At 54.3% G+C, this 20236-nt stretch overlaps 1 protein-coding gene across 1 annotated transcript in view; it reads right to left on the minus strand.

Annotated features, from left to right (window-relative positions):
- Nucleotides 1-201: 201 nt before the first annotated feature.
- The window catches only part of Asap3 (ArfGAP with SH3 domain, ankyrin repeat and PH domain 3), a 38232-nt gene continuing 18197 nt past the window's right edge, over nt 202-20236 (minus strand). Inside the window, exons 2-25 of the mRNA XM_021631478.1 lie at nt 16434-16506; nt 16208-16353; nt 15433-15507; nt 14403-14452; nt 11760-11874; nt 11438-11523; nt 11005-11080; nt 10719-10805; nt 10428-10537; nt 9331-9400; nt 9025-9112; nt 7691-7739; nt 7399-7589; nt 7186-7319; nt 6880-6974; nt 6503-6680; nt 5321-5406; nt 5066-5181; nt 4551-4618; nt 4360-4467; nt 4054-4249; nt 2510-2735; nt 1869-1959; nt 202-1636 (exon numbers count right to left, since the gene is read on the minus strand). Coding sequence (XP_021487153.1) covers nt 1562-1636; nt 1869-1959; nt 2510-2735; nt 4054-4249; nt 4360-4467; nt 4551-4618; nt 5066-5181; nt 5321-5406; nt 6503-6680; nt 6880-6974; nt 7186-7319; nt 7399-7589; nt 7691-7739; nt 9025-9112; nt 9331-9400; nt 10428-10537; nt 10719-10805; nt 11005-11080; nt 11438-11523; nt 11760-11874; nt 14403-14452; nt 15433-15507; nt 16208-16353; nt 16434-16506 — 2589 coding nt within the window. The 3' untranslated portion in view covers nt 202-1561. The remainder of the gene's footprint in view (nt 1637-1868; nt 1960-2509; nt 2736-4053; nt 4250-4359; nt 4468-4550; nt 4619-5065; nt 5182-5320; nt 5407-6502; nt 6681-6879; nt 6975-7185; nt 7320-7398; nt 7590-7690; nt 7740-9024; nt 9113-9330; nt 9401-10427; nt 10538-10718; nt 10806-11004; nt 11081-11437; nt 11524-11759; nt 11875-14402; nt 14453-15432; nt 15508-16207; nt 16354-16433; nt 16507-20236) is intronic.

Genomic DNA, 20236 nt, shown 5'->3' on the forward strand with positions numbered 1-20236 from the left:
CTAGTGGGGGGCAATTATGTCACAGGGGCACTGCCCTGGAAGGGCGTGAGTTCTGACAAAGGTGAGTTGCTAATAAAGCACACTGAGACCACTCTGCACAGGTGCTTGCTTTCCACCTCTCTGCGATGTTGTGATGGAGTCGGGTCCTTTCACTAGACGTTCGTGGCACGCTGTTTGGATTCTCCAATCACCAGAACCATATACCAAATCAAACTCTTTACTGCAGAAAGTGCCCCAACCTTCAGCATTCCGTTACAGCGACACAAAGCAGACCAGGAGACACTGTGCTGGAGGACCACTCACCAGCACCCTCGCCTCAGGGATGCGCCCTCCAGTCGGAACGGTTTGCCATACCAAACGTCTCCCGGGGCAAAATTTCCTGCTGTACTCTGACCACTACTCTCTACCAGCCACGGCCCTTGCCAGGCTCAGGGAAAGAATCCCAGGTCCTGAGAGTCTTTCGTTTCCCTATTTCTCTTTAGAACCCACAAATGAAACCAGGGGGATTCGTCCCTCCCCCAAGAACCCTTTATTAGGAGATGAGTAAGATAAGAAGTCTGAGATGAACAAAAGCTGACCCTCGGGGCTCAGAAGGAACCCTGCTTCTTTAAGACCAGGGAACAGCCCAGCCTCCAGGGTGACCAGCTCAACTCCTAGCCAGACTGGATGCCCTCTGGTCTCCCCTGTTTGGCTTGGCCCACTCCTTCAGGACCCAGCCCCAAGTGGCTGTGAACCAGAGCTGCCCGTGGTTACTGGTAGTCCAGCTTCACAACTGGGGCTGAGCAGTGGTAGCATTTCTGGCACTGGAAAGCCGACTCTTGAAGTTTCTCTTATCTTTCCAACTCCTTTCTCCTCTCTCAGTCTCTCACTTCCCCCAGGCTTCGGATTTGATCAGGAGAAAAGGGAGAGAAGCAGGGTCAAGTCACCCCAGACCATTCCTTTCCTTTCTGTCGCATCAAGGCAGATAGCGAGGCGAGGAGCTCGGTGCAGACCCTAGGGAGGGCAAGGCCGCCCCTCTGCAGGAGGCTTTCAGAGTACTTTAGCCTGTGCAGCACAGGCCTGGGCCAACTAGAACTGGCCTGTAACAACCTCAATGATCTGACGGGGGACCAGCTCAAGCCGGTCCTGCCCCTGAGCTCAAAGCCGGCCTCTGCAGCCTGGCTCTGCTCATTCCGAGTCAGTTCTGGGGACCGGCTTTCCGGTGAGGAACCACACCTGCATGACGCGTGTCTTATTCATGTGGCAGCCATTGTACCTGCAAAGGGCTGGACATTAAGCTGTAATTAATGGCCACAAGACAGTGCCTGGGAGTGAATGATGGCAAGCGGGTCCCACCCTGGCAGGGAAAAACACAGTGCGGGTGCGGTAAGGATTGAGGGATGTGTAACTTAACCCAGGCCAGAGCTGCCTGGCCCAGGACATCAGCCCCAACCCCGAGGGGCCAGTGTCCTTGGCAGGGCCGTGGTTCCCATAGGAAGGTGGGCTCCCAGATCTGTGGGCTCAAGCCCCAGCTGTGAATGTTCAGCTCCAGCGTGGGCCATGCAGAGGGGTCAGCAAGGAGCTAGTTGTGCAAAAGTTGCAGGGAACTTGCCGGGAGGACCCCAGACTTCGAGCCATCTCCTTCCATGAGGCCAACCTGGGAAGAGAAGGGAAGAGAAGGATGAAGCTGGCATTTTTTCTGGGAGTCGGCTATGGGTGAGCTTCGCTCAGCTTCACACAGTCCTGGGCCAGAGCAGGCAGGTGACAACAGGCTTAACCTTGGCCAAGTGTGGCCTCCACGGAGCAAGGGCTCCCTCCCCTCTCTGCCTGCTCTTGACCAACTCTATAGCCCAGGCACCACACTTCAAACCACACGCCAGCACTCCTACCAGAATGTTTCTTTTAGACAGTGGCTGCCGGGCTGAGGGACCGTCTTCCAGATTCCGGCCTCCCCGTCTGTAGGAGCGAGTGCTCTCTGAGCTGGAAGGCAGGGGTAGCTGATGTCATCCCGCTGCCCGGAGCCCAGGTGGACAAACAAGGTTGGGGGTAATGAAGGGGAACCAGAGTCCATCAGGCCCCTAGGCTGGGTCTTGAGAGACCCTGGAGGTCTGGAACTGACCTCCCCAGAGGGCTCTGAGGTGTTCCTAGGTCCAGTTCTCCCCAAACTTAAGTCTAGACAAAAAGGGTTTACAGAGAAGAGAGTTGGATCCTGGGTTGCAGCTGGGGACGAGTGAAGACTTTCCAGAGCCCTTAAGAAGAATCCATGCATGTGGGGCAAAGCCTTTTCCCCTCCCACCAACCTCAGCAGCCCAAGCCCCAGGCTCCTCCTTGGCTCTCCTGGCCAGACCTGAAAGCAATTAGGTGGAAGAGGAAAAGGTAAGGTACCCCCCACCCAGGTCTGGCCTACAACTTGGCGCCTAGAGTGAGACTATGACCCAGGCCTCAGACAGGTAGCATTCAGGTCGAGAAGTTAACAAATGCTCAGAGAGCCAGGAGACGGGCTGGGTGGCAGAGCCAGGCCTCTACCAACCTGAACTTGACGGGGAGATACACCTCAGCAGGGGTGATTCCAGGGGCCAGCCTAGGGTGGAAGGGGCATGGTGGCTCCTGGAGGCTTTCTTCAGGGTTAGATGGAGCTTGGCTCAGCCCTCCAGGTTCCACAGAGCTGGTGAGGCTGGAAGAGGAAGATGCTGGGCTGCTCGGGTTCTCTGAGGCCTCAGGAGACTCTGACCTCAGGCTGGGAATGTCAGAGCGATCTAGAACCACAAAGTGACAATGCTTGCTTTGAGTTGTTCTCCTGTAATTAGAAAATGGAAGCCCATGGTGGCGGTGGGGCACGCTTTTAATTCCAGCTTTCCGGAGGCAGAGGCAGAGCCAGGTGGCTCTCTGGGAAGTCAAGGCCAGTCTGGTCTACAAAGTGAGTTCCAGAACAGCCAGGGCTACGCAGAGAAACTCTGTTTTTCAAAACTATAATAAACAAACAAATGCTGGGCTGCTGAGATAGAGGGCTCAGCTGTGAAGAGCACTGGCTGCTCTTCCAGAGGTCCTGAGTTCAATTCCCAGGAATGGCATGGTGGCTTATGACCTATGAAAGGATCTGATGCCCTCTTCTGGCATGCAGGTGTACATGCAGACAGCGCACTCACACGGTTAATTAATTAGCCAATTAATTAATTAATTAAAGAAAAAAAAGAAAGTAGAGATGCTTTGTCCAATGTCAAAGCAGACTTACGGGATCCCTCATGAGTCCTTCCCTATTCTTCCAGCCCCTCCATCACCCCAGCACAGTCATGTCACACCCACCAAACATGATGGTTTGTGCTGTTTCTGTTCACCCCCCTCTCCTCAGCCTGGGCCTCCTGCCTACCCCCCCACCAAGCTTAGCTTAGGCACCACCTCCTTCAGGGAGTCCTCCCAACCCACTGCCAGCTCCAACAGGACCTGCCCCTCCCTTTCTCCCCCTCTCTCTGTGGCCTCCCAGAACGAGCTCCAATCATCCAACACAGCACAAGCGCACAGCCGGGCTCTACCCAGAGCTGCACAGAGCAGCCTACAGAGGACAGAAGCTGGGCCTCCTGGAATGGATTAGCACTCTTCAGTGGGCGGAGCGCCTGTGTCACCACCAACTGCCTCCCAGCCTTTATCTCCTCACTAGTGTGCAGGGCAAGCTCCTCGGACACTTGTCTTTTTGCTTAAGTGCGGCACTGAAAAGTCTGAGCCAGACAGACCTGGCTTGGAATCTCGAAACGGAAGCTTAAAAAACAGTGGCAGCTTCGGTGTGGCCCTGAACCGGAAGAAGAGGACGGCAGCCCCAACAGAACTCGGAGGGCAGGATGGGCTGCCACTGTTCGCTCTTTGTTGTGTTCACACAGGGTCTCAAGGAACCCAGGCTGGCCTTGAGCTCAGTATATACGGCCTTGAACTCCTGGTCTTCCTGCCTCCACCTCCTGAGAGCTGGAATCATAGGCACGAGCCACTACATTTAGCTCTGCCATGCCCTCCCAGCTCAATGCCCTCCACAGCACTCCCTCAATAAATGGCTCGATCATGGTACTCCTGGGCAGCCAACTATACCTCCACTGGAATGTCCTGCTCGCCCAGGGAGTATAGTCCGAGAAGAGTTTTTGATGGGCAGGGGTGGCGGACTGTCCCCACTCTGGTTCTGACAGGTGGCTGGTCCCTGGCTAGCAACGGTCTCATAGGTCTTGTTGCTGATGTCCAGCCTCCCACTGCCACAGCAGGCCTGCGCTGGAGGCTTTACAGGACAGTGCTGTGGGGACAAGGCCATCTTGGTTTCCACAGATCAGCCAGCCCCTTTCCACGCCGGGCGCAATATGGCTCTTGTCCGGTGCCATCCGGAGAGGAAGGGGCTGAGCCTACCTTCTCGTCCTCATCCTCCTCACTGTCAAAGCCATGCTCCGTGGAATGTCCCCAGGGGTAGTCCATGTGGAGAGGGAAAGTGAGGGTCCCTGCTTGTGCCTGCTCCAGCTGCCAAAACCAAAGGCTCGCCATGTCAGAGGGCTATCGGGGATGAAGAGGGGTCAGAGGTCAGCCTCCGCCTTCACACTCACCAGCTCTTCACATTCCTTGTGCTGTTTCCTCCTGGCTATGTCCAGAGCTGTCTCTCCAGCATCATTTACTGTGGAGGGCAAGTCCAGGGGTCATGGTCAGAATCAAGGAGACATTGCAGCACAGAGGTTAATATGGGCCTTGGACTCGGACTATCTGGGTATGAAAACTAGACGTCTCTGTGACTTTCTGGGTGGCCTTAGGTGACCTACTTGGTCTCACTGGGTCCTAATCATCTTATCTATAAGGTGAATGTGATACCAGGCTTCGAGGATTCACACTACAGATCACTTATCAAGGGACCAGACCCCACGTAACAGTTACATCACTAGAGCCCGGATTCTGCTGGGATTTTCTTCATGGCTCCATCCCCACCTTTCGGTGGGCTCGCCAGCTCTGTGAAACTCCCGTTTTACAGGTGAGGAAGCTGAGGCTCTAGAGACGAATGGCACCCCCACCCCACCCCGGGGCCACTAAGGAGGGAAGGAACAAGCCAGGAGGAGGCGCCAGGCCACACCTGCTCCCACGGGGGCTCTCCCTGTCAGCAGCAGCTTGAGGCAGTCCAGCTTGCCGTGGAGTGCAGCGCAGTGCAGGGCGGTGTTTCCATCTGCAGCCTTGGCATCCAGGTGGCCGCTAGGAGGAGGAGGGTGCAGGGAGGTTCCAGGAGGGGAACAGGCGGCCAAGAGACGGGGGGGGGGCGGTATCAAAGTTCCAGGGAAATGGGGGGGATGGGGGGGAACAGTGGGGTTGCTGATGGCAGAGGGGTTCTCACCCATTGTGAATGAGGAAGTCCACCAGGGGCAGGGAAGCCTGGCAGGCGACGCTGATGGCCAAGTGCAGGGCGGGCTCTCCAGGTGCCTGAACACACACAGACACACACACATACATGCCTGAGTTCCCCATCACCTGCACTCAGTCTAGTGCTGCCCTCATGAACCCTTGTTGCCCCAGTATCTCTGACTATGAAGTGGCCAGAAACCCCAAGAGATGAGACCATCTGGAGAGACCCTCACATCAGGGAGGCGTGACAAGGCTCAGGAAGTCCTCTGGTTCCTCCTCAGCCCTAGGAGAAGGTGTTCCCAAACCATCACCTGTCTGGGGCTCTGCCGCCTTCTCCCACTTCTTCACTGAGGTCTCTAGCTTGCCCTCTTACCCAGGTGCTTTGAGAGAGCTTCCTGCCTCACTCAAGCGCTATGCCCTCACTGCCCACTGGGGGGCCTGTGAAGATTTCAGTTGTACAGTTCAGTGACATCCTGCTCTGTCTCCTCCAGGGCCGGGTGCCAATGCAGGGCCTCACAGGCTAAGCACGCTGTGCTCCATCGCTGAGCTAGTCCCCCAGCCGGTGACATGCAGTTGTTTTGTTTTTTAAAGACTGCCTTTTCTCTCCTCTCTCTCTCTCTCTCTCTCTCTCTCTCTCTCTCTCTCTCTCGTCCAATCCCATATTGCATGGGTGTTTTGCCTGCATGTCTGTACCCACAGACGCCAGAAGAGGGCATTGGATCCCCTGGACCTGGAGTTACATACAGTTGTTAAGCTTCCATATGCATTCTGGGAATTGAACCTAGGTCCTCTGGAAGAGCAGCCAGTGCACACATCCAGTTTTAAATGTCTACTCACAGCAACTCTTGCTGACAAAATCCTTCCTCCCTCATGACTATCACCAAAGTAGTGGCTTTCACCACTCTAATCAGACCTGGCTTCCCCCCCCTTCCATCCCCTTCCAGGACTAACCCATTTTATAGACAAGGAAATCAGACTCAGAGAAATTAGATAACTGCCCTGGGTTGCACAGCTAGAAAAAAAAGACACAGCCAGGATTTGAATCCAGGTCTGCTTGGCTGGAACTGTTCTCTTCCCCACTTGGTGTGTGAGATTTGGGCAGAGGGTACTGGATGGTGACGGTCCTAGAGGAGGTCTGAGGAATGGGTTAAGTGGCCCTGGGAGGGGCCCTCACCTGCCCATCAGGCCCTGGCAGAGGCTGTCCGAAGTCCTGCCCGTTGGCAAAGGCCTCCAGTACTGACAGAAGGTTCCGGCTGCAGATGGCCGTCCGTAGCCTCTGGGGCTCGGGTGTGGCCCGGCGCGCAAACCTGTGTTCTACATACTTGGCTATGATATAGTTCCTGCGGCTACTCCTGTCACGACAAAAGACGGTCACGGGTCCCCAGTTCTCCCACACGGTAACTTCTGGAACCGCCCTCCAGAAGAATCCGGCTTCCCGGTAACTTTAGGGTCAAAGGGCTCCCTTCTCCCCAGCCTTGTGATCCCAGATCCCTCCTCTCTGACCCTGGGAACTGGGGAGCTGGCCACCCCTGCCCCCAAGACTGTCCTTACATGTCACTCTCAGCAGAGGGTTTAGGGCTGCCATGGGAGGGCAGGTGGGCCTCCATGACTTCATTGAAGCGGGAGTTTCCGATGTTCAAAGCCAGCTGGAGGCACGGCGCGGTGCGGGTGGCATGTCAGCGGGGAATAAGGTGTTAGGACAGAGCTCCTGGCAAGGTTCAGCCTTCAAAGTTCAGACCCTCCCCACAGTTCCCCAGCCGTCATCGCCCCTACCAACCCCCTGGTCGGTTACTCTGGATCCCTTCCCAGTTAGCCAAGCTCCATCTCCCACGCCCCGCCCCACGCCCCTGCTCTCACCAGCAGCTCCGAGGGACCCAGGAGGTCCAAGGTGAGCGACTGTATGCGGGAGTAGCGCACGCCCAGCTCGCGGTGGACGCCGGAGCACTGGATGCAGGTGAGCACGCCCAGGTTGGTGCTGAGCCACGTGGGGTCTGCGGGGGAGCGCAGCTGGAGCCCGCGACCCACGGCCCCTTCTCCACGCCTCCCCCCAACGCCTCGCCCACCGCTGACCTGCGGCCCCACAGTCGCAGCAGTGGTCGTTCCCCGGCCTGCTCTTCACCTCGGCGAGGAGCATCTTAGTGAGGTCGTGTGGCTCCGCATCCGGTCTGGGGCCCCCCCAAGGCCACTGGCCGCCGCTGGGATCCCCCTGAAAGGCGCTGCTCAGGGCTTCGTCCTTGCTGTTCTGCAGCACAGACACCCATCTGTGCGGACCAACGGGGCGGGTTGGAGACCGACAGGAGACGGGGTAGGGACCAGGTTCCCCACCCCACCCCACCGCTGCTCGCCCAGACCCGGCACTCACGCCTCACACTCCAGCTCGTCCTCTGCGTGGAAGTGGTATGTGCGGTTGTCTGTGGGCCAGAGGAGATGGCGTCAGGGCCACAGATCCTGTGGGCCTTCCCCAGGACAAGCACACCTGTGTGCCCCTCAGAGAACGTCACCATCTTTGCAAGTCATCTTCAAAGCCGGTGCACAGCACCCCCGCAGGCCCAGCCCTGCCTGGTGAAGCACAGCATGGGCCTCACCCCCAGCCACCCCCACTCCGGTTTCCTCGCTTCCGGCCTCTCTCCCTTCACCCAGTCCTACCAGCTCCCAGGCTGCTGCGTCTAGGGCTCTAACCACACTGCACCCTGCTTCCAGACCCCCAAGGGTCCCTACTATCAGAGAACAAGGCTCGAACCTTTACGGCGCAGTTCTAGGCTTTTCTCCTGCGTGGAGTCCCTCGCAAGACTGGTGTGGGCATAGTCTGTCCTGCTTCCACGCCTTTCACGCTGATAACTCCTCCCCCCCCCAGCAGCCATCCACACACACAAAGCCAATCTCTGCATCTCTCAAGGCTAAACACAAATGCTCTCTCTCCTCAAACAGCCTTTAATTCCCTCCAGCAGCTCAGCTCTTCCGAGGGCCTCTATGCATACCTCTTTCCTCTGAGCACCCCTTCCCCCGCCATCTTAGAATCTTGGATTCCCCTCTCACTACAGGGAGGGTTCCCTGTCTGGGATGATGGCTCAGCAGTTAAGAGCACTGGCTGCCCTTCCAGAGGACCTGGGTTCAATTCCCGGCACCAACATGGCAGTTCATTGCTTTCTGTAGCCCCAGTTCTAGGGACTCCCAGACAGGCAAAATGGCAATACACATAAAGTAAAATAACCCATTAAGAGCCTTTTTTTTTTAAATGAGATAAGATCTCATATAGCCCAGGCTGGCCCAAACTCCCTATGTAGCTGAGGATTGCCTTGAACTTCTGATCTCTCTGCTGGATGGTTCTCAGAGCAGAACGCAGAGCTTCATGCATGCAGTATAAGCTGCATCCCAGCCTGATTCACCTTCCCTAAAGCCCGGCATTAAAGCCGCCTACCCCCGTAGCCACAAAAATAAGGTAACTCATTTTCCAAAGCCAGGCAGGCCAGAGCCATTCAACCATGCTCTGTGTGACCATATACTTGATATACATAGAAGGTGGGTGTATTTCCGTGGTCAGTGGGACGGCAGCTGAGACCCTGGAAGGGAGCGAGCCCTGGGAGTCCTGGGCCTGCAGTGCTAGCCTTTGGCTGCTTAGTGTCCCGAATACAGAGCCCTGGCCACAGCCCCTCAGGAGGAGCACGGGGCAGTGTGGGGCCTGCGTAGGCTACTCACGGGTCACCAGGTCGAAGCACCTTTTCTCCTCAGGGTTTGGCCTCACTTGGCACGTCAGCAGGGTCAGCTTCACTGGAGGCCGGTTGATCTGTGGGAAACGTGAGGGTGGAGGCCGCCATGTTACCCTCTGGGACTCTGCCTTCCTGTCTATTAAGTCATCTCAAAAGTCCCTCCTGGGAGGGGTGCGGGTCCTTTGGATGCCGTCCCTCCTGAGAGGGCTCCCGAATGCTCTGGATCTAAGGTCGGAGGCCCGCTCTGCAGGAAGAGCGCGGCACCTGTCCGCTCAGATCCCCTCAGGGGCCTCACCATGCTGTGCGAGATGGTCAGGCAGCCATACTTGACCCCACACTTCCTCTTCTGCCAGACTCTTCGAATCCTAAGGCCCAAAAGGACAGAGAAAAACAGTGACCAGTGGCCCACGCCTAACTGCCCTGCCTCAGAGGACAGAATGTGTGCCGCCTTCCCGTCCCACCCTCTGTGCCTCGTCACTCCCTGCACCATGATGGGGAAAAGCCTCAGGCTTTGGATTCCTGTTCTAAGCGTCACTACAGCCCTGGTACCCTGAGAGCTTCCAGCCTGACAGAAGAGACACAACCCACAGCAGTGGATAACCAATCACTGCGGTGGCTTGAATGAGAAGGACTCACGCAGGCCAGTGTTTGAACACTTGGTGCCCAGTTGGTAGGACTGTTTGGGAAGGATGAGGAGGTGTGGCCTTGTGGGAGATGGAGGTTTCGAAAGCCCGTGCCCTTCCCCGTTCGCTCTTTTTCTGCTTTGTGCTTATGGGTGAGATGTGGGCGCTCAGCTACCGAAGCCTGCCGGCTGCCGCCAAGCTCTCTTCCACAAAGGTTATACACTGGCCCTCTGGAACTGGAAACCCCTATAAACCTTTTTTCCCCTCTGCCATGGTGTCTCTTCACAGCAATAGAAAACTAAGTCAGCTGGTTCTCTCTCTACCCTGTGGGTTCCAGAGATTGAGCTCAAGCATGGCAGCAAGCACCTTTACCCTCTAGGCCTTTTTAAGATAAAAAGTTAACACCAGGAAGCAGGGCACAGCCAGTGTTTTCATATCCGTGCACATTCAGGGTACTGTAGAGAGGGCAAGATGGAGGCGTATCAAGTGCTAGGCATCAAACTCACAGCAGTCCCCTGCCTCAGCCTCCCAAGTGCTGGCATTCAGGGCATGTGCCGTGGCTGGCCTTGGTGCCGCAGTTCTGGAAGAATAACCTTCAGGGACCCTTGGCAAAGAGTCGCACGCCCAGTCGCCCTCTGATAACTGTCCACCGACAGAGTGGGCGACACGGTGCAGGGGCTGTGAGAACAGTCATTGAGGCAGCTTCCTAACCTTCACTTCCCAGCTGTGTGTCTTTGGGCAAGTTGCCTAAGCTCTCTGAGTCACTCACCCATCACTCTTCTTGTACAGGAAGCCCACCTTCTCTGTCCCAAACTGCTTGTTGCCTTGGTGCTGGTGGATGCTGTAGCCGCCCCCCGAGTTCTTCCGGTTTGGGTGCTCCTGCCCCTCAGACATGCAAAGGAGACTTCAGGGTGACTGGGAGGGAAGGGTCCCCTGCTGCACTGCTCCCCGGGGTGGGGGATACCGGAGGGGGGGGCTTCTCTTCCTCCTTCCCTCCCTCCATGTGCCAGGGCGTGGCGGCTGGGCCAGCCATCTCTTTTAGGATTACTCAGGGCCTGACCTCTCTGCTCTCCAAATGCAGCGTCCCTCGGAGGGAGTCCCGGAGCTGGGTTAGTTTCTGCAGCTCCTCCTCCTGAGCTTGCCGAAGCTACGAGGCAGAGGACAGGATCCGGGAAGAGGTTGCAGGGCAGAGCCTGACCCAGTATGCTGGGACAATGTGCCTGACCCCAGCACCCTGGGGCAGTGTCTCATTCTATGACCAGCGAGTCAGCTCTCCACACTCACAGCTTCCCGGAAGGACGGGGGTGGGGGTATGACCCCACAAATGAGGGAAAGGCCTGACTTACCTCATGGACGGAGGCTGCCAGCTTGTCGATGAAGGGGGACAGGCTCTGAGCTGCCTTCCAGCCATCTTGGAAGAAGCTGAGAGGCCAGAGCAAGGGATCAGGGAAGGATGGAAATGTGGATGAGGCCAGAAGTTGGAAAAGGTCCCCACAGGGCACCCTTGGGCATGCAGTGAGCCTCAGTTTTCCCATCTATGAAATATGGACAAACGCTGCAGCTGCTGGGTGGCGGGGCAGGGGGGCGTCGGTAAGAGCACCAGGCCCAATCCTTAGTGCCCGAGCCATGGTGAGTAGTGTATAAAGTGGCAGCTCTGTAGAAAAGCGTTGCCCACAATGTCCAGATATACAGAGACCTGGTAGGTCTCAACCCCCGGAGGGGTGCTTTGTCCTGTTGTCCCAAAGCATTAAGGGTGGAGGCGGGGAGAGACAGGCTTACTTGTGCTGGGCATGGAAGAACTTGATGAGGCTCTGAAGGAAGTCTGGGCCCTGTTTCACCTGACTCTCTCCAGCTTTGACGAGGTACTGGCAAAGGACAGGACAAGACGTGGGCCAGGATCCAGTGTGAGCTGGATCTGGTGACGGGTTTCGGTCCCTACCCCAGGGCTAACCCTCTCGGCCATGACTGAGCCTTCGGTACATCCTACAGGCCAGCTGGCCAGCCCTAGGGCCTGCGACCAGAGCCTTGACCATCTGGAAGAGGCAAACAGGAAACACACAGGGCACATCCTCCCTGGTGGGGAGGGGGGATCGCACCTCACCTCACACATGTGCAGCTGGAAGAGCCTTCGCTCCCGCTGTGCATCCTGGGACAGCTCCCCGTGGGTTCCGCCCAGGACCCTGGCTCGGTGATCTCTCTCCTTCTCCAGCTTGGCCCTAGGTCATAGAAGAAGAGACATTGAACAAGCCTCGCCAGCCCTAATCCCACTTGCTATCTCTACTATGGATCCATGAGTGTGGAGACAAAGCCCTTCCCTGTGCCATCTGCGTACTAGGACTGGCAACAACAGAGAGTGAGGGGTTCTGGCGAGTCCAGAGGGAAGAGAAAGACACAAATCAAATTGAAGCGGTGACAGGAGAGTAAGGCCTGGCCTCGGCATGGCAGCATGAAGCCAGAGACATCAGCTCAGAGAAGCTAGGCCTGGGGAGGAGGACCACACCTTGGAATGCCTTGAGGTGGCGGGTTCAGGGAGCTGTGCAGAGATGGACAGGGATGGGACATTGCCTGAGGCAACAGCAATGGGGAGAGACAGGACCACACCAGTTAAGCTCCTAGGTCTTTAAGCTAGAGCAGAGGTTTGAAGATTCTATGCCAGAGGTGATGAAGGCCAGGTGGGACCAAGGGTGATTTATTCTCATTAGCTAGAAGGGACTTAGAAAATGTTTGGGGCCCGGTAGGGGGCAGATGACCACAGAGCCTTGGTTCTCATGAGCCTATGGAGCCTCTTAGTCAAAGCTTTGGAAGCCTGTGGCACACAGGCGGGGAGGCAGCTCTGGAGCAGTGGGCTAGCCTAGTACCCATGAATCTCTGGATCAATCTCCACATCTCCCCTAAGAATGAAAAAAAAACTAGGGCCTCTCCCCTGCACACCCAATAGGTCTCCAGGGATAGCTGGTTTTTCCTCTTTGGGGATGGTAGATCCATTTGTGGATTGTTCCCAAGAAACCCACCCACAGCAGCCGAGGGTATATTTGTACGTCTCAGGCTGAGTGCGGGGATCCATGAGTCCCATATACAGGAGACACTTGCTTAACAGTAATGCTTCCCAGTGAATGTAAGGCCTTTTCCCATTATTCTAGCACAGAGATGTAGAAAAGGAATACTTGTTGAATTTCACCGGAGATTTTTTTTTAAAGATTTATTTATTTTTCAGCTTTTTGAGACTTTTTTTTTTGTGTGTGTGTGTGTAGCCCTGGCTGTCCTGGAACTTACTCTGTAGACCAGGCTAGCTCTTAAACTCAGAGGCCTGCCTGCCTCTGCCCCCAACCCCGAGTGCTGGGATCAAAGGCACATGCCACCACATCTTTGAAATCTTACAAAAAGTTCACTAGAAAAAATTAGTAAAGGCAGAAGAAGAGGGTCACATGATCCCCTCAGCAACTCATACAGATAAGGTTAGCCTATGTCTCTATGCCCTTTTTTGGACCTCTAAAATGAGCAGATGGCCACACCCCATCCCAGACAGGATGAGGCCCTGCGCTCCCAGCTATAAGGGGAAGGGAGGACCAGGACAGGTGTTTGGACTGGGACAGGTGTTTGCAGCTCTAAGAGATGGAAGGGCAATAAATTCTCCAGCATCTGTGTTTTGGAACCTGTCCCAAGGAGGCCATTATGCACAGGAGCAAATATGCAGCTCCCAAGATGCTCCTGCCATGACAGGGCAGGTTAAACACACTGAGGAATGTGTGTGTCGGCGCACCCTGGAGCTAACTGCTGCCGAGAAAATGTCCTAATGCAGAAAGATGGGCCACAATTTTGGTTTCTTTTTTTATCTTTTGAGACAGGGTCTCATGCATCCCAGACTAGCCTCACAACTCTCTGAGGAGGGGTGGGTAACCTGAACTTCCTGCCCTCCTGCCTTCTCTCCCTGGGTACTGGAATTACAGGTCTGTGCCACCTCCACACCCAGGAATACTCTGCTGGGAACTGGACCCAGGGCATTGAGTGCAATGGGCAAACACTCTCTCTACACCCTGAACTACATCCCTAGCCCCCTTTGTTGTTTGTTTACTTGCTCTTGAGACAGGCTAGCCCTGGCTAGCCTGGAACTCACTATGTGGACCAGGCCTCATAGAGATCCACCTGCCTCTGCCTCCTGATGAAAGGCATGGGCCACGAGGCTCAGCTATTATGTTTTCATTTTGAGGCAGGGTCTCTCTATTTCCCAGACTGGCTTCAAACTTGCAATCCTCCTGCCTCACCCTCCCAAGTACGACCATTATAGGCATTATAACCAGGTCCAGCTCCATATTGTGTAAATAGCAGATTACACAAGAACTTTGATCTCAGTCTCGTCAACATTTTTCACAATGTATAGAAGAAAAATACTACTGTCTCATTCCTGCGGATTGAAGATTTTTCTCCTAGGCTGTGTGGCCCTGAGCTAACAACGCAGATCCTCTGAGCCTCTGGACACTAAAACCTCCCTCTTGTGACCAAATGATCTCGAGGATGCAATGTCCCTGTCCACGGGGGCATCAAGAGGCCAGGTCATTGTGGGCAGCATCCCATGGTCCTTTCAAAACGGCTCCCTTAGATGGCCTTGCAGCACAGGGCCCAGAACCCAGCCAGGCCTGGCCAAGGCTCCCAAGAGCCAGACATCCTGAGTGTCACATCCCAAAGTCAGCACCCTTCTCCATCACAAACACGCTCTCCTGAAGGCCACCCTTCCAAGGTCACTTACACTTTGGCTTCATAGTCTTTCCACGCCTTCTCCAGATGCTTTTTGGAATCCTGGTGTTGAGGAAAGCACAAGTCGACCAAAGGGAAACACAAGCCTAGAGTAAGCAGGCCACGCTGCTACCTTCTGGGGACCCACTCTTGAGTTATGCTATCTGACACTGTTCTCCAAGTGACCCTAACACATGGGACAACTCCCTTCCTGTGGCCCAGCCCACCCCAGCCTCTTCCCAGAGTTGCCAAGAACCAGTCAGGTACGGTGGGCTCTAGGCTGGGATGTAGCTAGCCTCTGGGCCCTGCTCTGAGTCTTGTCATGGGCCACGGAGGATGCTGGCAGGAAGATGAAGCTCAAACACCACCCCTATTTTATCCTATCGATATCTCCTGCTTGATATGAGACCACTCTCTCACTGGGGAGGGTATGAACACACAGAACAGTCTGGTTGAGAAGTCTCCCTAAGGCCACGCAGCAAACCAGAAAGACATAGCTGACCCCTGGCCTGGCTTGCCTGGGCTGGATACCTGAACCTTAATCAGCCCAGCTATCCACACCCTTCTGGACAGCCTCAACTTCTTCTGAGGAAAAAAAAAGCCACCTGTCTGGTTTGGGAGGTTCCCAGGCCGGTGTCACTCAGCTGAGGACAATTCCTTCTCCTCACCCCCATGCTTTGTGGGGCAGACCTCCCAAGGAGGTGACTCTGCCACAGTCCTTTCACAGCACCTCTACATGGACCCAGCACTACCGGGTGCAGAGGAGCAAGACACTGTGGATCCTGGGCCCGGACCCTGAGCCTTCTGTGTACCAGCACTGGGACACATGTGCGGCTCACCTATCCTTCAGCTGGTAGAGGTGAGGAAGCAGAGCTGCAAGCCAAAATCTACACGTGGCGTGGAAGCCAGGCCCTCCAGCTGACCCAGGGGCAGTAGGAGGCAGTACTGCAGGGACTGACCCGCACATGGTCTCTCCTCCTGCCTAGCCCTGCATGCAGTCCTCCCCACCCCAGCAGGCCCTTCTCTTCCACACAGACACTCACATGCCGCCCATCCCTTAGCTGCCCCTTCATCAGACTGTCCAGTGGGAAGGAGACGATGTTGTTCAGGTTCTGCACCTGCAAAGAGCAGAGCCCCCGCCCCACGAGGATCAGGATCCAGGGAGTACCAGGAGGTGATGGAGAGCCTCTGGAGTGTAAGAGGCAGGGAGGGGAGGAGATGAAGGAGCTGAGGAGGACAGGGGTGCTGCGCTCAGTGCCCTCCCCGGGCTGCTCCAGGCCTGCAAGGGACTCCTCCTGCCCTGCTGCAGGACCCCCTTTGTTCCTGAGTGCAGAGAGAAGGGATGCAGGAAGGAGGGATGGGGAAGGTGAGGGACAGGGACAGACTGATCCCAGCATTCAGAAGGCTGAGGCAGGAGTGGGACCAGTCTCAAAACAACAGCGTAGAGATGGGTCAGAACTATACAGACAGGTCAGGGGTCAGAGGTCAAGGGACACAACTGACTCTTCCTGGTCAGTTCCTAAGATGCTGGATTTGGGCTAGAGAGGTGGCTCTTCTATTAAGGGCATTGGCTTCTCAAAGAAGACCCTGGGTCTAGTTCCCAGCATTTAAGTGGTAGACAAACATCATCTCTAAGTCTAGTTCCAGGGGCTCCAATACCCCCTTCTGGCCTCCAAGGGCACCAGGTAGACACACACATGTGGCACACATACATGCATGCAGACAAATACACATAGGAAATAAAAATAAACACATCTTCAAAGATAAACAAGAGACTGGATTTGCTGTGAGTTTGGCGGGAGGAAGCGGGAGCCTCACCAGGTTCTTGAAGAGTGCAGCCACCTCACGGGTGAATACAGCCAGGTTCAGGAAGCCGGTGGACAGCTCATGGCTGTTCTGGGACAGGTGACTATTCCCCAAAGCCTCCACAGCCTCTCGGTAATGTTCCTCATTCTCCACATGGACTGCAGATGGGAAAGGCTCTCAGAGTTGGCTGCAGGCTTGGCTGGGCCCCAGGCCCCGGACCCTAGGCAGGCTTACTCACCGAGGCCAGAGGTGTGGATGGCCCGCACAGCCTTCTTGATCCTCTGCAAGATAGCCTGGTCTCCTTCCAGGACCTAGAGGTAAAGTGTTAAAGGTTCAGAGGGGCTGTGTAAGACGGCCTTGACTTCAGGATTTGATATCTCTCTTTCTCTTTCTCTCTCTCTCTCTCATACACACACACACACACACTCGTCTTGTTATCTTCTGAATTCCTCCCTGGGCTCCCCTTGCCGAATATAAGCTGACTTCTTCTGCCTGACCACACAGACTTCTGCCTGACCACACAGAAGCCACAAAATAACGAAGCCATGACTGGAAGACTACAGACTTTCTTAACAACCTAGTGCCGGCTAGCCTGCCACAGATACCTAGAGATCCAAAGGGGAGCCGCCAGGACCAGGTTGGAACTTCAGCTCAACCTGACCAAGGTTTCTTAACCTATGGGTCACATAACTGAATGTGAGGATCACAAATGATTTGGCAATAGTAAAATGTTTCTAAAGGTGTGATGACCAGAAATTGATTCAAGATCAAACGCATAATTAATCTGAGGTATTCCTGGCAGCATTCACCCACGCTCTATGGAGCAACTTCATTGCAGCGTGGTTCTGAATACGCAACATGAGCACCTTACACTATGCCATTTTGCCACACAATATCAACGAATACAGCCTGAAACACGTCGGTGCACACTCAAGACGCTTGCATGGTAGGAATTGCGTGGTTTTCTAATTGCACGTACAAAATCTTCTGCTCTTTCAGAAACATTATGGTTTGATTATAGAAAACAAAAACTGAATATTCTCCTATTATTCCTTAGCATGCATCAAACTAGTTCTTTCTGGGCCCCGGGGAGATGGCTCAGTACTTAAGAACACATAGTGCTCTTTTTTCTTTTTTACAATTTATTATGTATATAGTGTTCTGCCTGCATGTGTGCCTGCAGGCCAGAAGAGGGCACCAGATCTCATAATAGATGGTTCTGAGCCACCAAGTGGTTGCTGGGAATTGAACATTGAACTCAGGTCCTCTGGAAGAGTAGACAGTGTTCTTAACCTCTGAGCCATCTCTCCAGCCCAACATAGTGCTCTTAACTAGGACCCAAGTTCAAGTCTCGGTACCCATACTGGAAGACTCACAATCAGCTGTAGCTCCATCTCCAGGGGATTTAATGCTCTTTTCTGGCCCCCACGGGTACCCACACACTATGACAGATGCATACACATCCACATATACATAAACAAAAATAAAACAAAACCTTGGGCTGGGCATAGTGGCCCACACCTTTAATCCCAGCACTCAGGAGGCAGAGGCAGGCAGATCCATGAGTTCAAGGCCAGCCTGGTCTACAGAGTGACTTTCAGGACAACCAGAGCTATACAGAGAAACGGTGTCTTGAAAAGTCAATTTAAAAAAAATAGATAAGGAAAGTGTTAAGGGGGAATTTCTGAGAGCAGTGGTGAATGAGGAGCTGAGGTTCTAGGCTCCAGCATCTGGCACACAGGTCCCAGCTGACTTCATGATCCCGGCCACATATGGGGTAGGAGGACATCACCATGACCACGAAGCGGGAGGAAGATGTCTAGATTATGCAGTCATAAATGGGCAGAATCAGAGCCTAACCCAGGCTGGGCCAAATCCACAGCCAATATTCTTCCCATACCAAGCAGACCCACAAGTGTCAGGGCACAGCTTTGATCCATGGACTAAAACCATTTCCACACCTCAATCCCAACCCCATCTCCCCAGTCCTTTCATACAGGAGGAAGCAGGCAAGAAAGAGGGACTTGTCTTAAGAAAGCAAAGCTGGTAGCTGTCCTCCATCCCTCGAGCCTATTCTGCAGAAAAGAGAAGAGGTCTGAATGACCCTGGAGAGGATTCCAGGACACAGAGGTGGAAGTCTGGGAGACACAGACTTCAGCTCAAACAGGACAAGAGTTTCCTCCCAAGGGAGCGAGCTCTCTACCACTTGACATGGTCAGGCATGTCGGTGCTAAAGAGACTGAGGCCCTGGATTCTAGATCAGGACCGACAGGCAAGGGCTGGCCAAATGGCTGAGCAGGTAAAGGCGCTTTTGCACAGGCCTGATGACTTGAGTTAGATCTCTGGATTCTGCAAGGTGACAGGAGAAAACTGACTCCCCAGACTTGTCCTCTGACCTCTACACTTGTCACAAGTATGCACACACACTCACAGATACACTGTAACAAACAAATAAATGAAGTTTAAGGATTGGTATCCAGCCGGGCAGAGTGGTGCATGCCTATAATCCCAGCACTCTGGGAAGCAGAGGCAGGAGGACCTCTGTGAGTTAGAGGCTAGCCTGGTCTACAAAGTGAATCCAGGACAACCAAGGCTACACAGAGAAACTCTGTATTGAAAAAAACAAAAACAAGCAAAAAAGACTGGTGGCCATCTAGATTTCTTTCAACACTAAAAGGCTAGTGTCTCTCTGCAAAAACCTATAAATGCACTGGGTAAAGATGAATGACTCCCAGCACTAAAGAGAACTTGGAAGCCCACTGGAGTCCCTCAGGCAGCCTGGCCTGTCCATCCCAAGAAAAGCCCTGAATTCCAACCACTGGCATTGTCTTTTGTTACCCACTGGACACACACACACAAACATACACTCTGGTTCTTGGCCTGTGCTTTCTATCTGTGCAAGAGACCACAGATGGCAGCACCAGGCCGTGCCCAGATGCCCTGCCTAGAAAGGCCTTCTGCTTTCACCTCTTCTTGGGTCAGGATGCATCAATGGTACCCATTCTTCACCACTGTGGCTCTGCAGTGCCAGCTGTGGTTACCAGGGCAACCCAGGAAAGGGGCCGAACTACCAGCAGTAAGGCCCTGGGAGCTGTAGATTAAATTTCACCATTAGACACTCACTCCTTTGGACCATTATAATACTAGGAACAGGCACCATTTTTGTATCTCCAGTGACTATCACGGCTATCGTTTGTCATTCTGCTGAGATGGCTCTCCAGGTACCCTCTGCCTGTAAACTCCCACCGTGGCCTACAGCTGAAGCAGGTGGTGGGCCACTTTTCTGCTGTGGCATGAGGATGCCTCTAAGAGAGACGGAGCCACAGGATATTAGGCTGAACCCACCACCTGGAACACTCACAGGCTGAAAATACGAAAGCCCAGAGGCGTTGCTTCTCCAGGTCTCACTGGAAACGCAACCAGACTAAGGGAAAGAGCTGAACTAGAACCCAGACAGGAGCTGGGCAGACGGTTCAGTGCGTAAAAGGGTTTGATACAAAGACTGATAAAGCTGAGTTCAAGGCCAGCGAACCTGCATGGCGGAAGGAGAGAATAGATCCCGTCAAGTGGTCCTCGGGCCTCTGCATGTACGCTACGGCAGTGCAAGTGGGCACACATGCATGTGTGACACATGAAACAAGGAAAAGTCAATTTTAAGACAAGAAGAAAACAAAACAAAACAGAAGCAAAACACCCATGAGTGGGCGCATGCTTGTAGACCTCGGCAGGTGACGGAGGCGGGTGGACCTCTGTGAATTTGAGGACATCCTGCTCTACCCAGCAAACTCCAGGCTAGCCAGGGCTGCGAGTGACACCCTGTCTGAAAACCACAAAGCAAAGCAAAAAACAGATGGGACTTTACATTTCATTTTAAATTAAATTAATTATTAATGGTTTTCTATCAGCATCATCATCTTCATCATCAGGTTTCCCGAGTCAGGGTTTCCTCTGTGTAGCCCTGGCTGCCCTGTAAATGTACTCCATAGACCAGGCTGGCCTCGAACTCAGAGATGCGCCTGCCTCGGCCTCTAGAGCGCTGAG

Source organism: Meriones unguiculatus, chromosome 3, assembly GCF_030254825.1.
Source record: "Meriones unguiculatus strain TT.TT164.6M chromosome 3, Bangor_MerUng_6.1, whole genome shotgun sequence".
NCBI lineage: Eukaryota > Metazoa > Chordata > Mammalia > Rodentia > Muridae > Meriones > Meriones unguiculatus.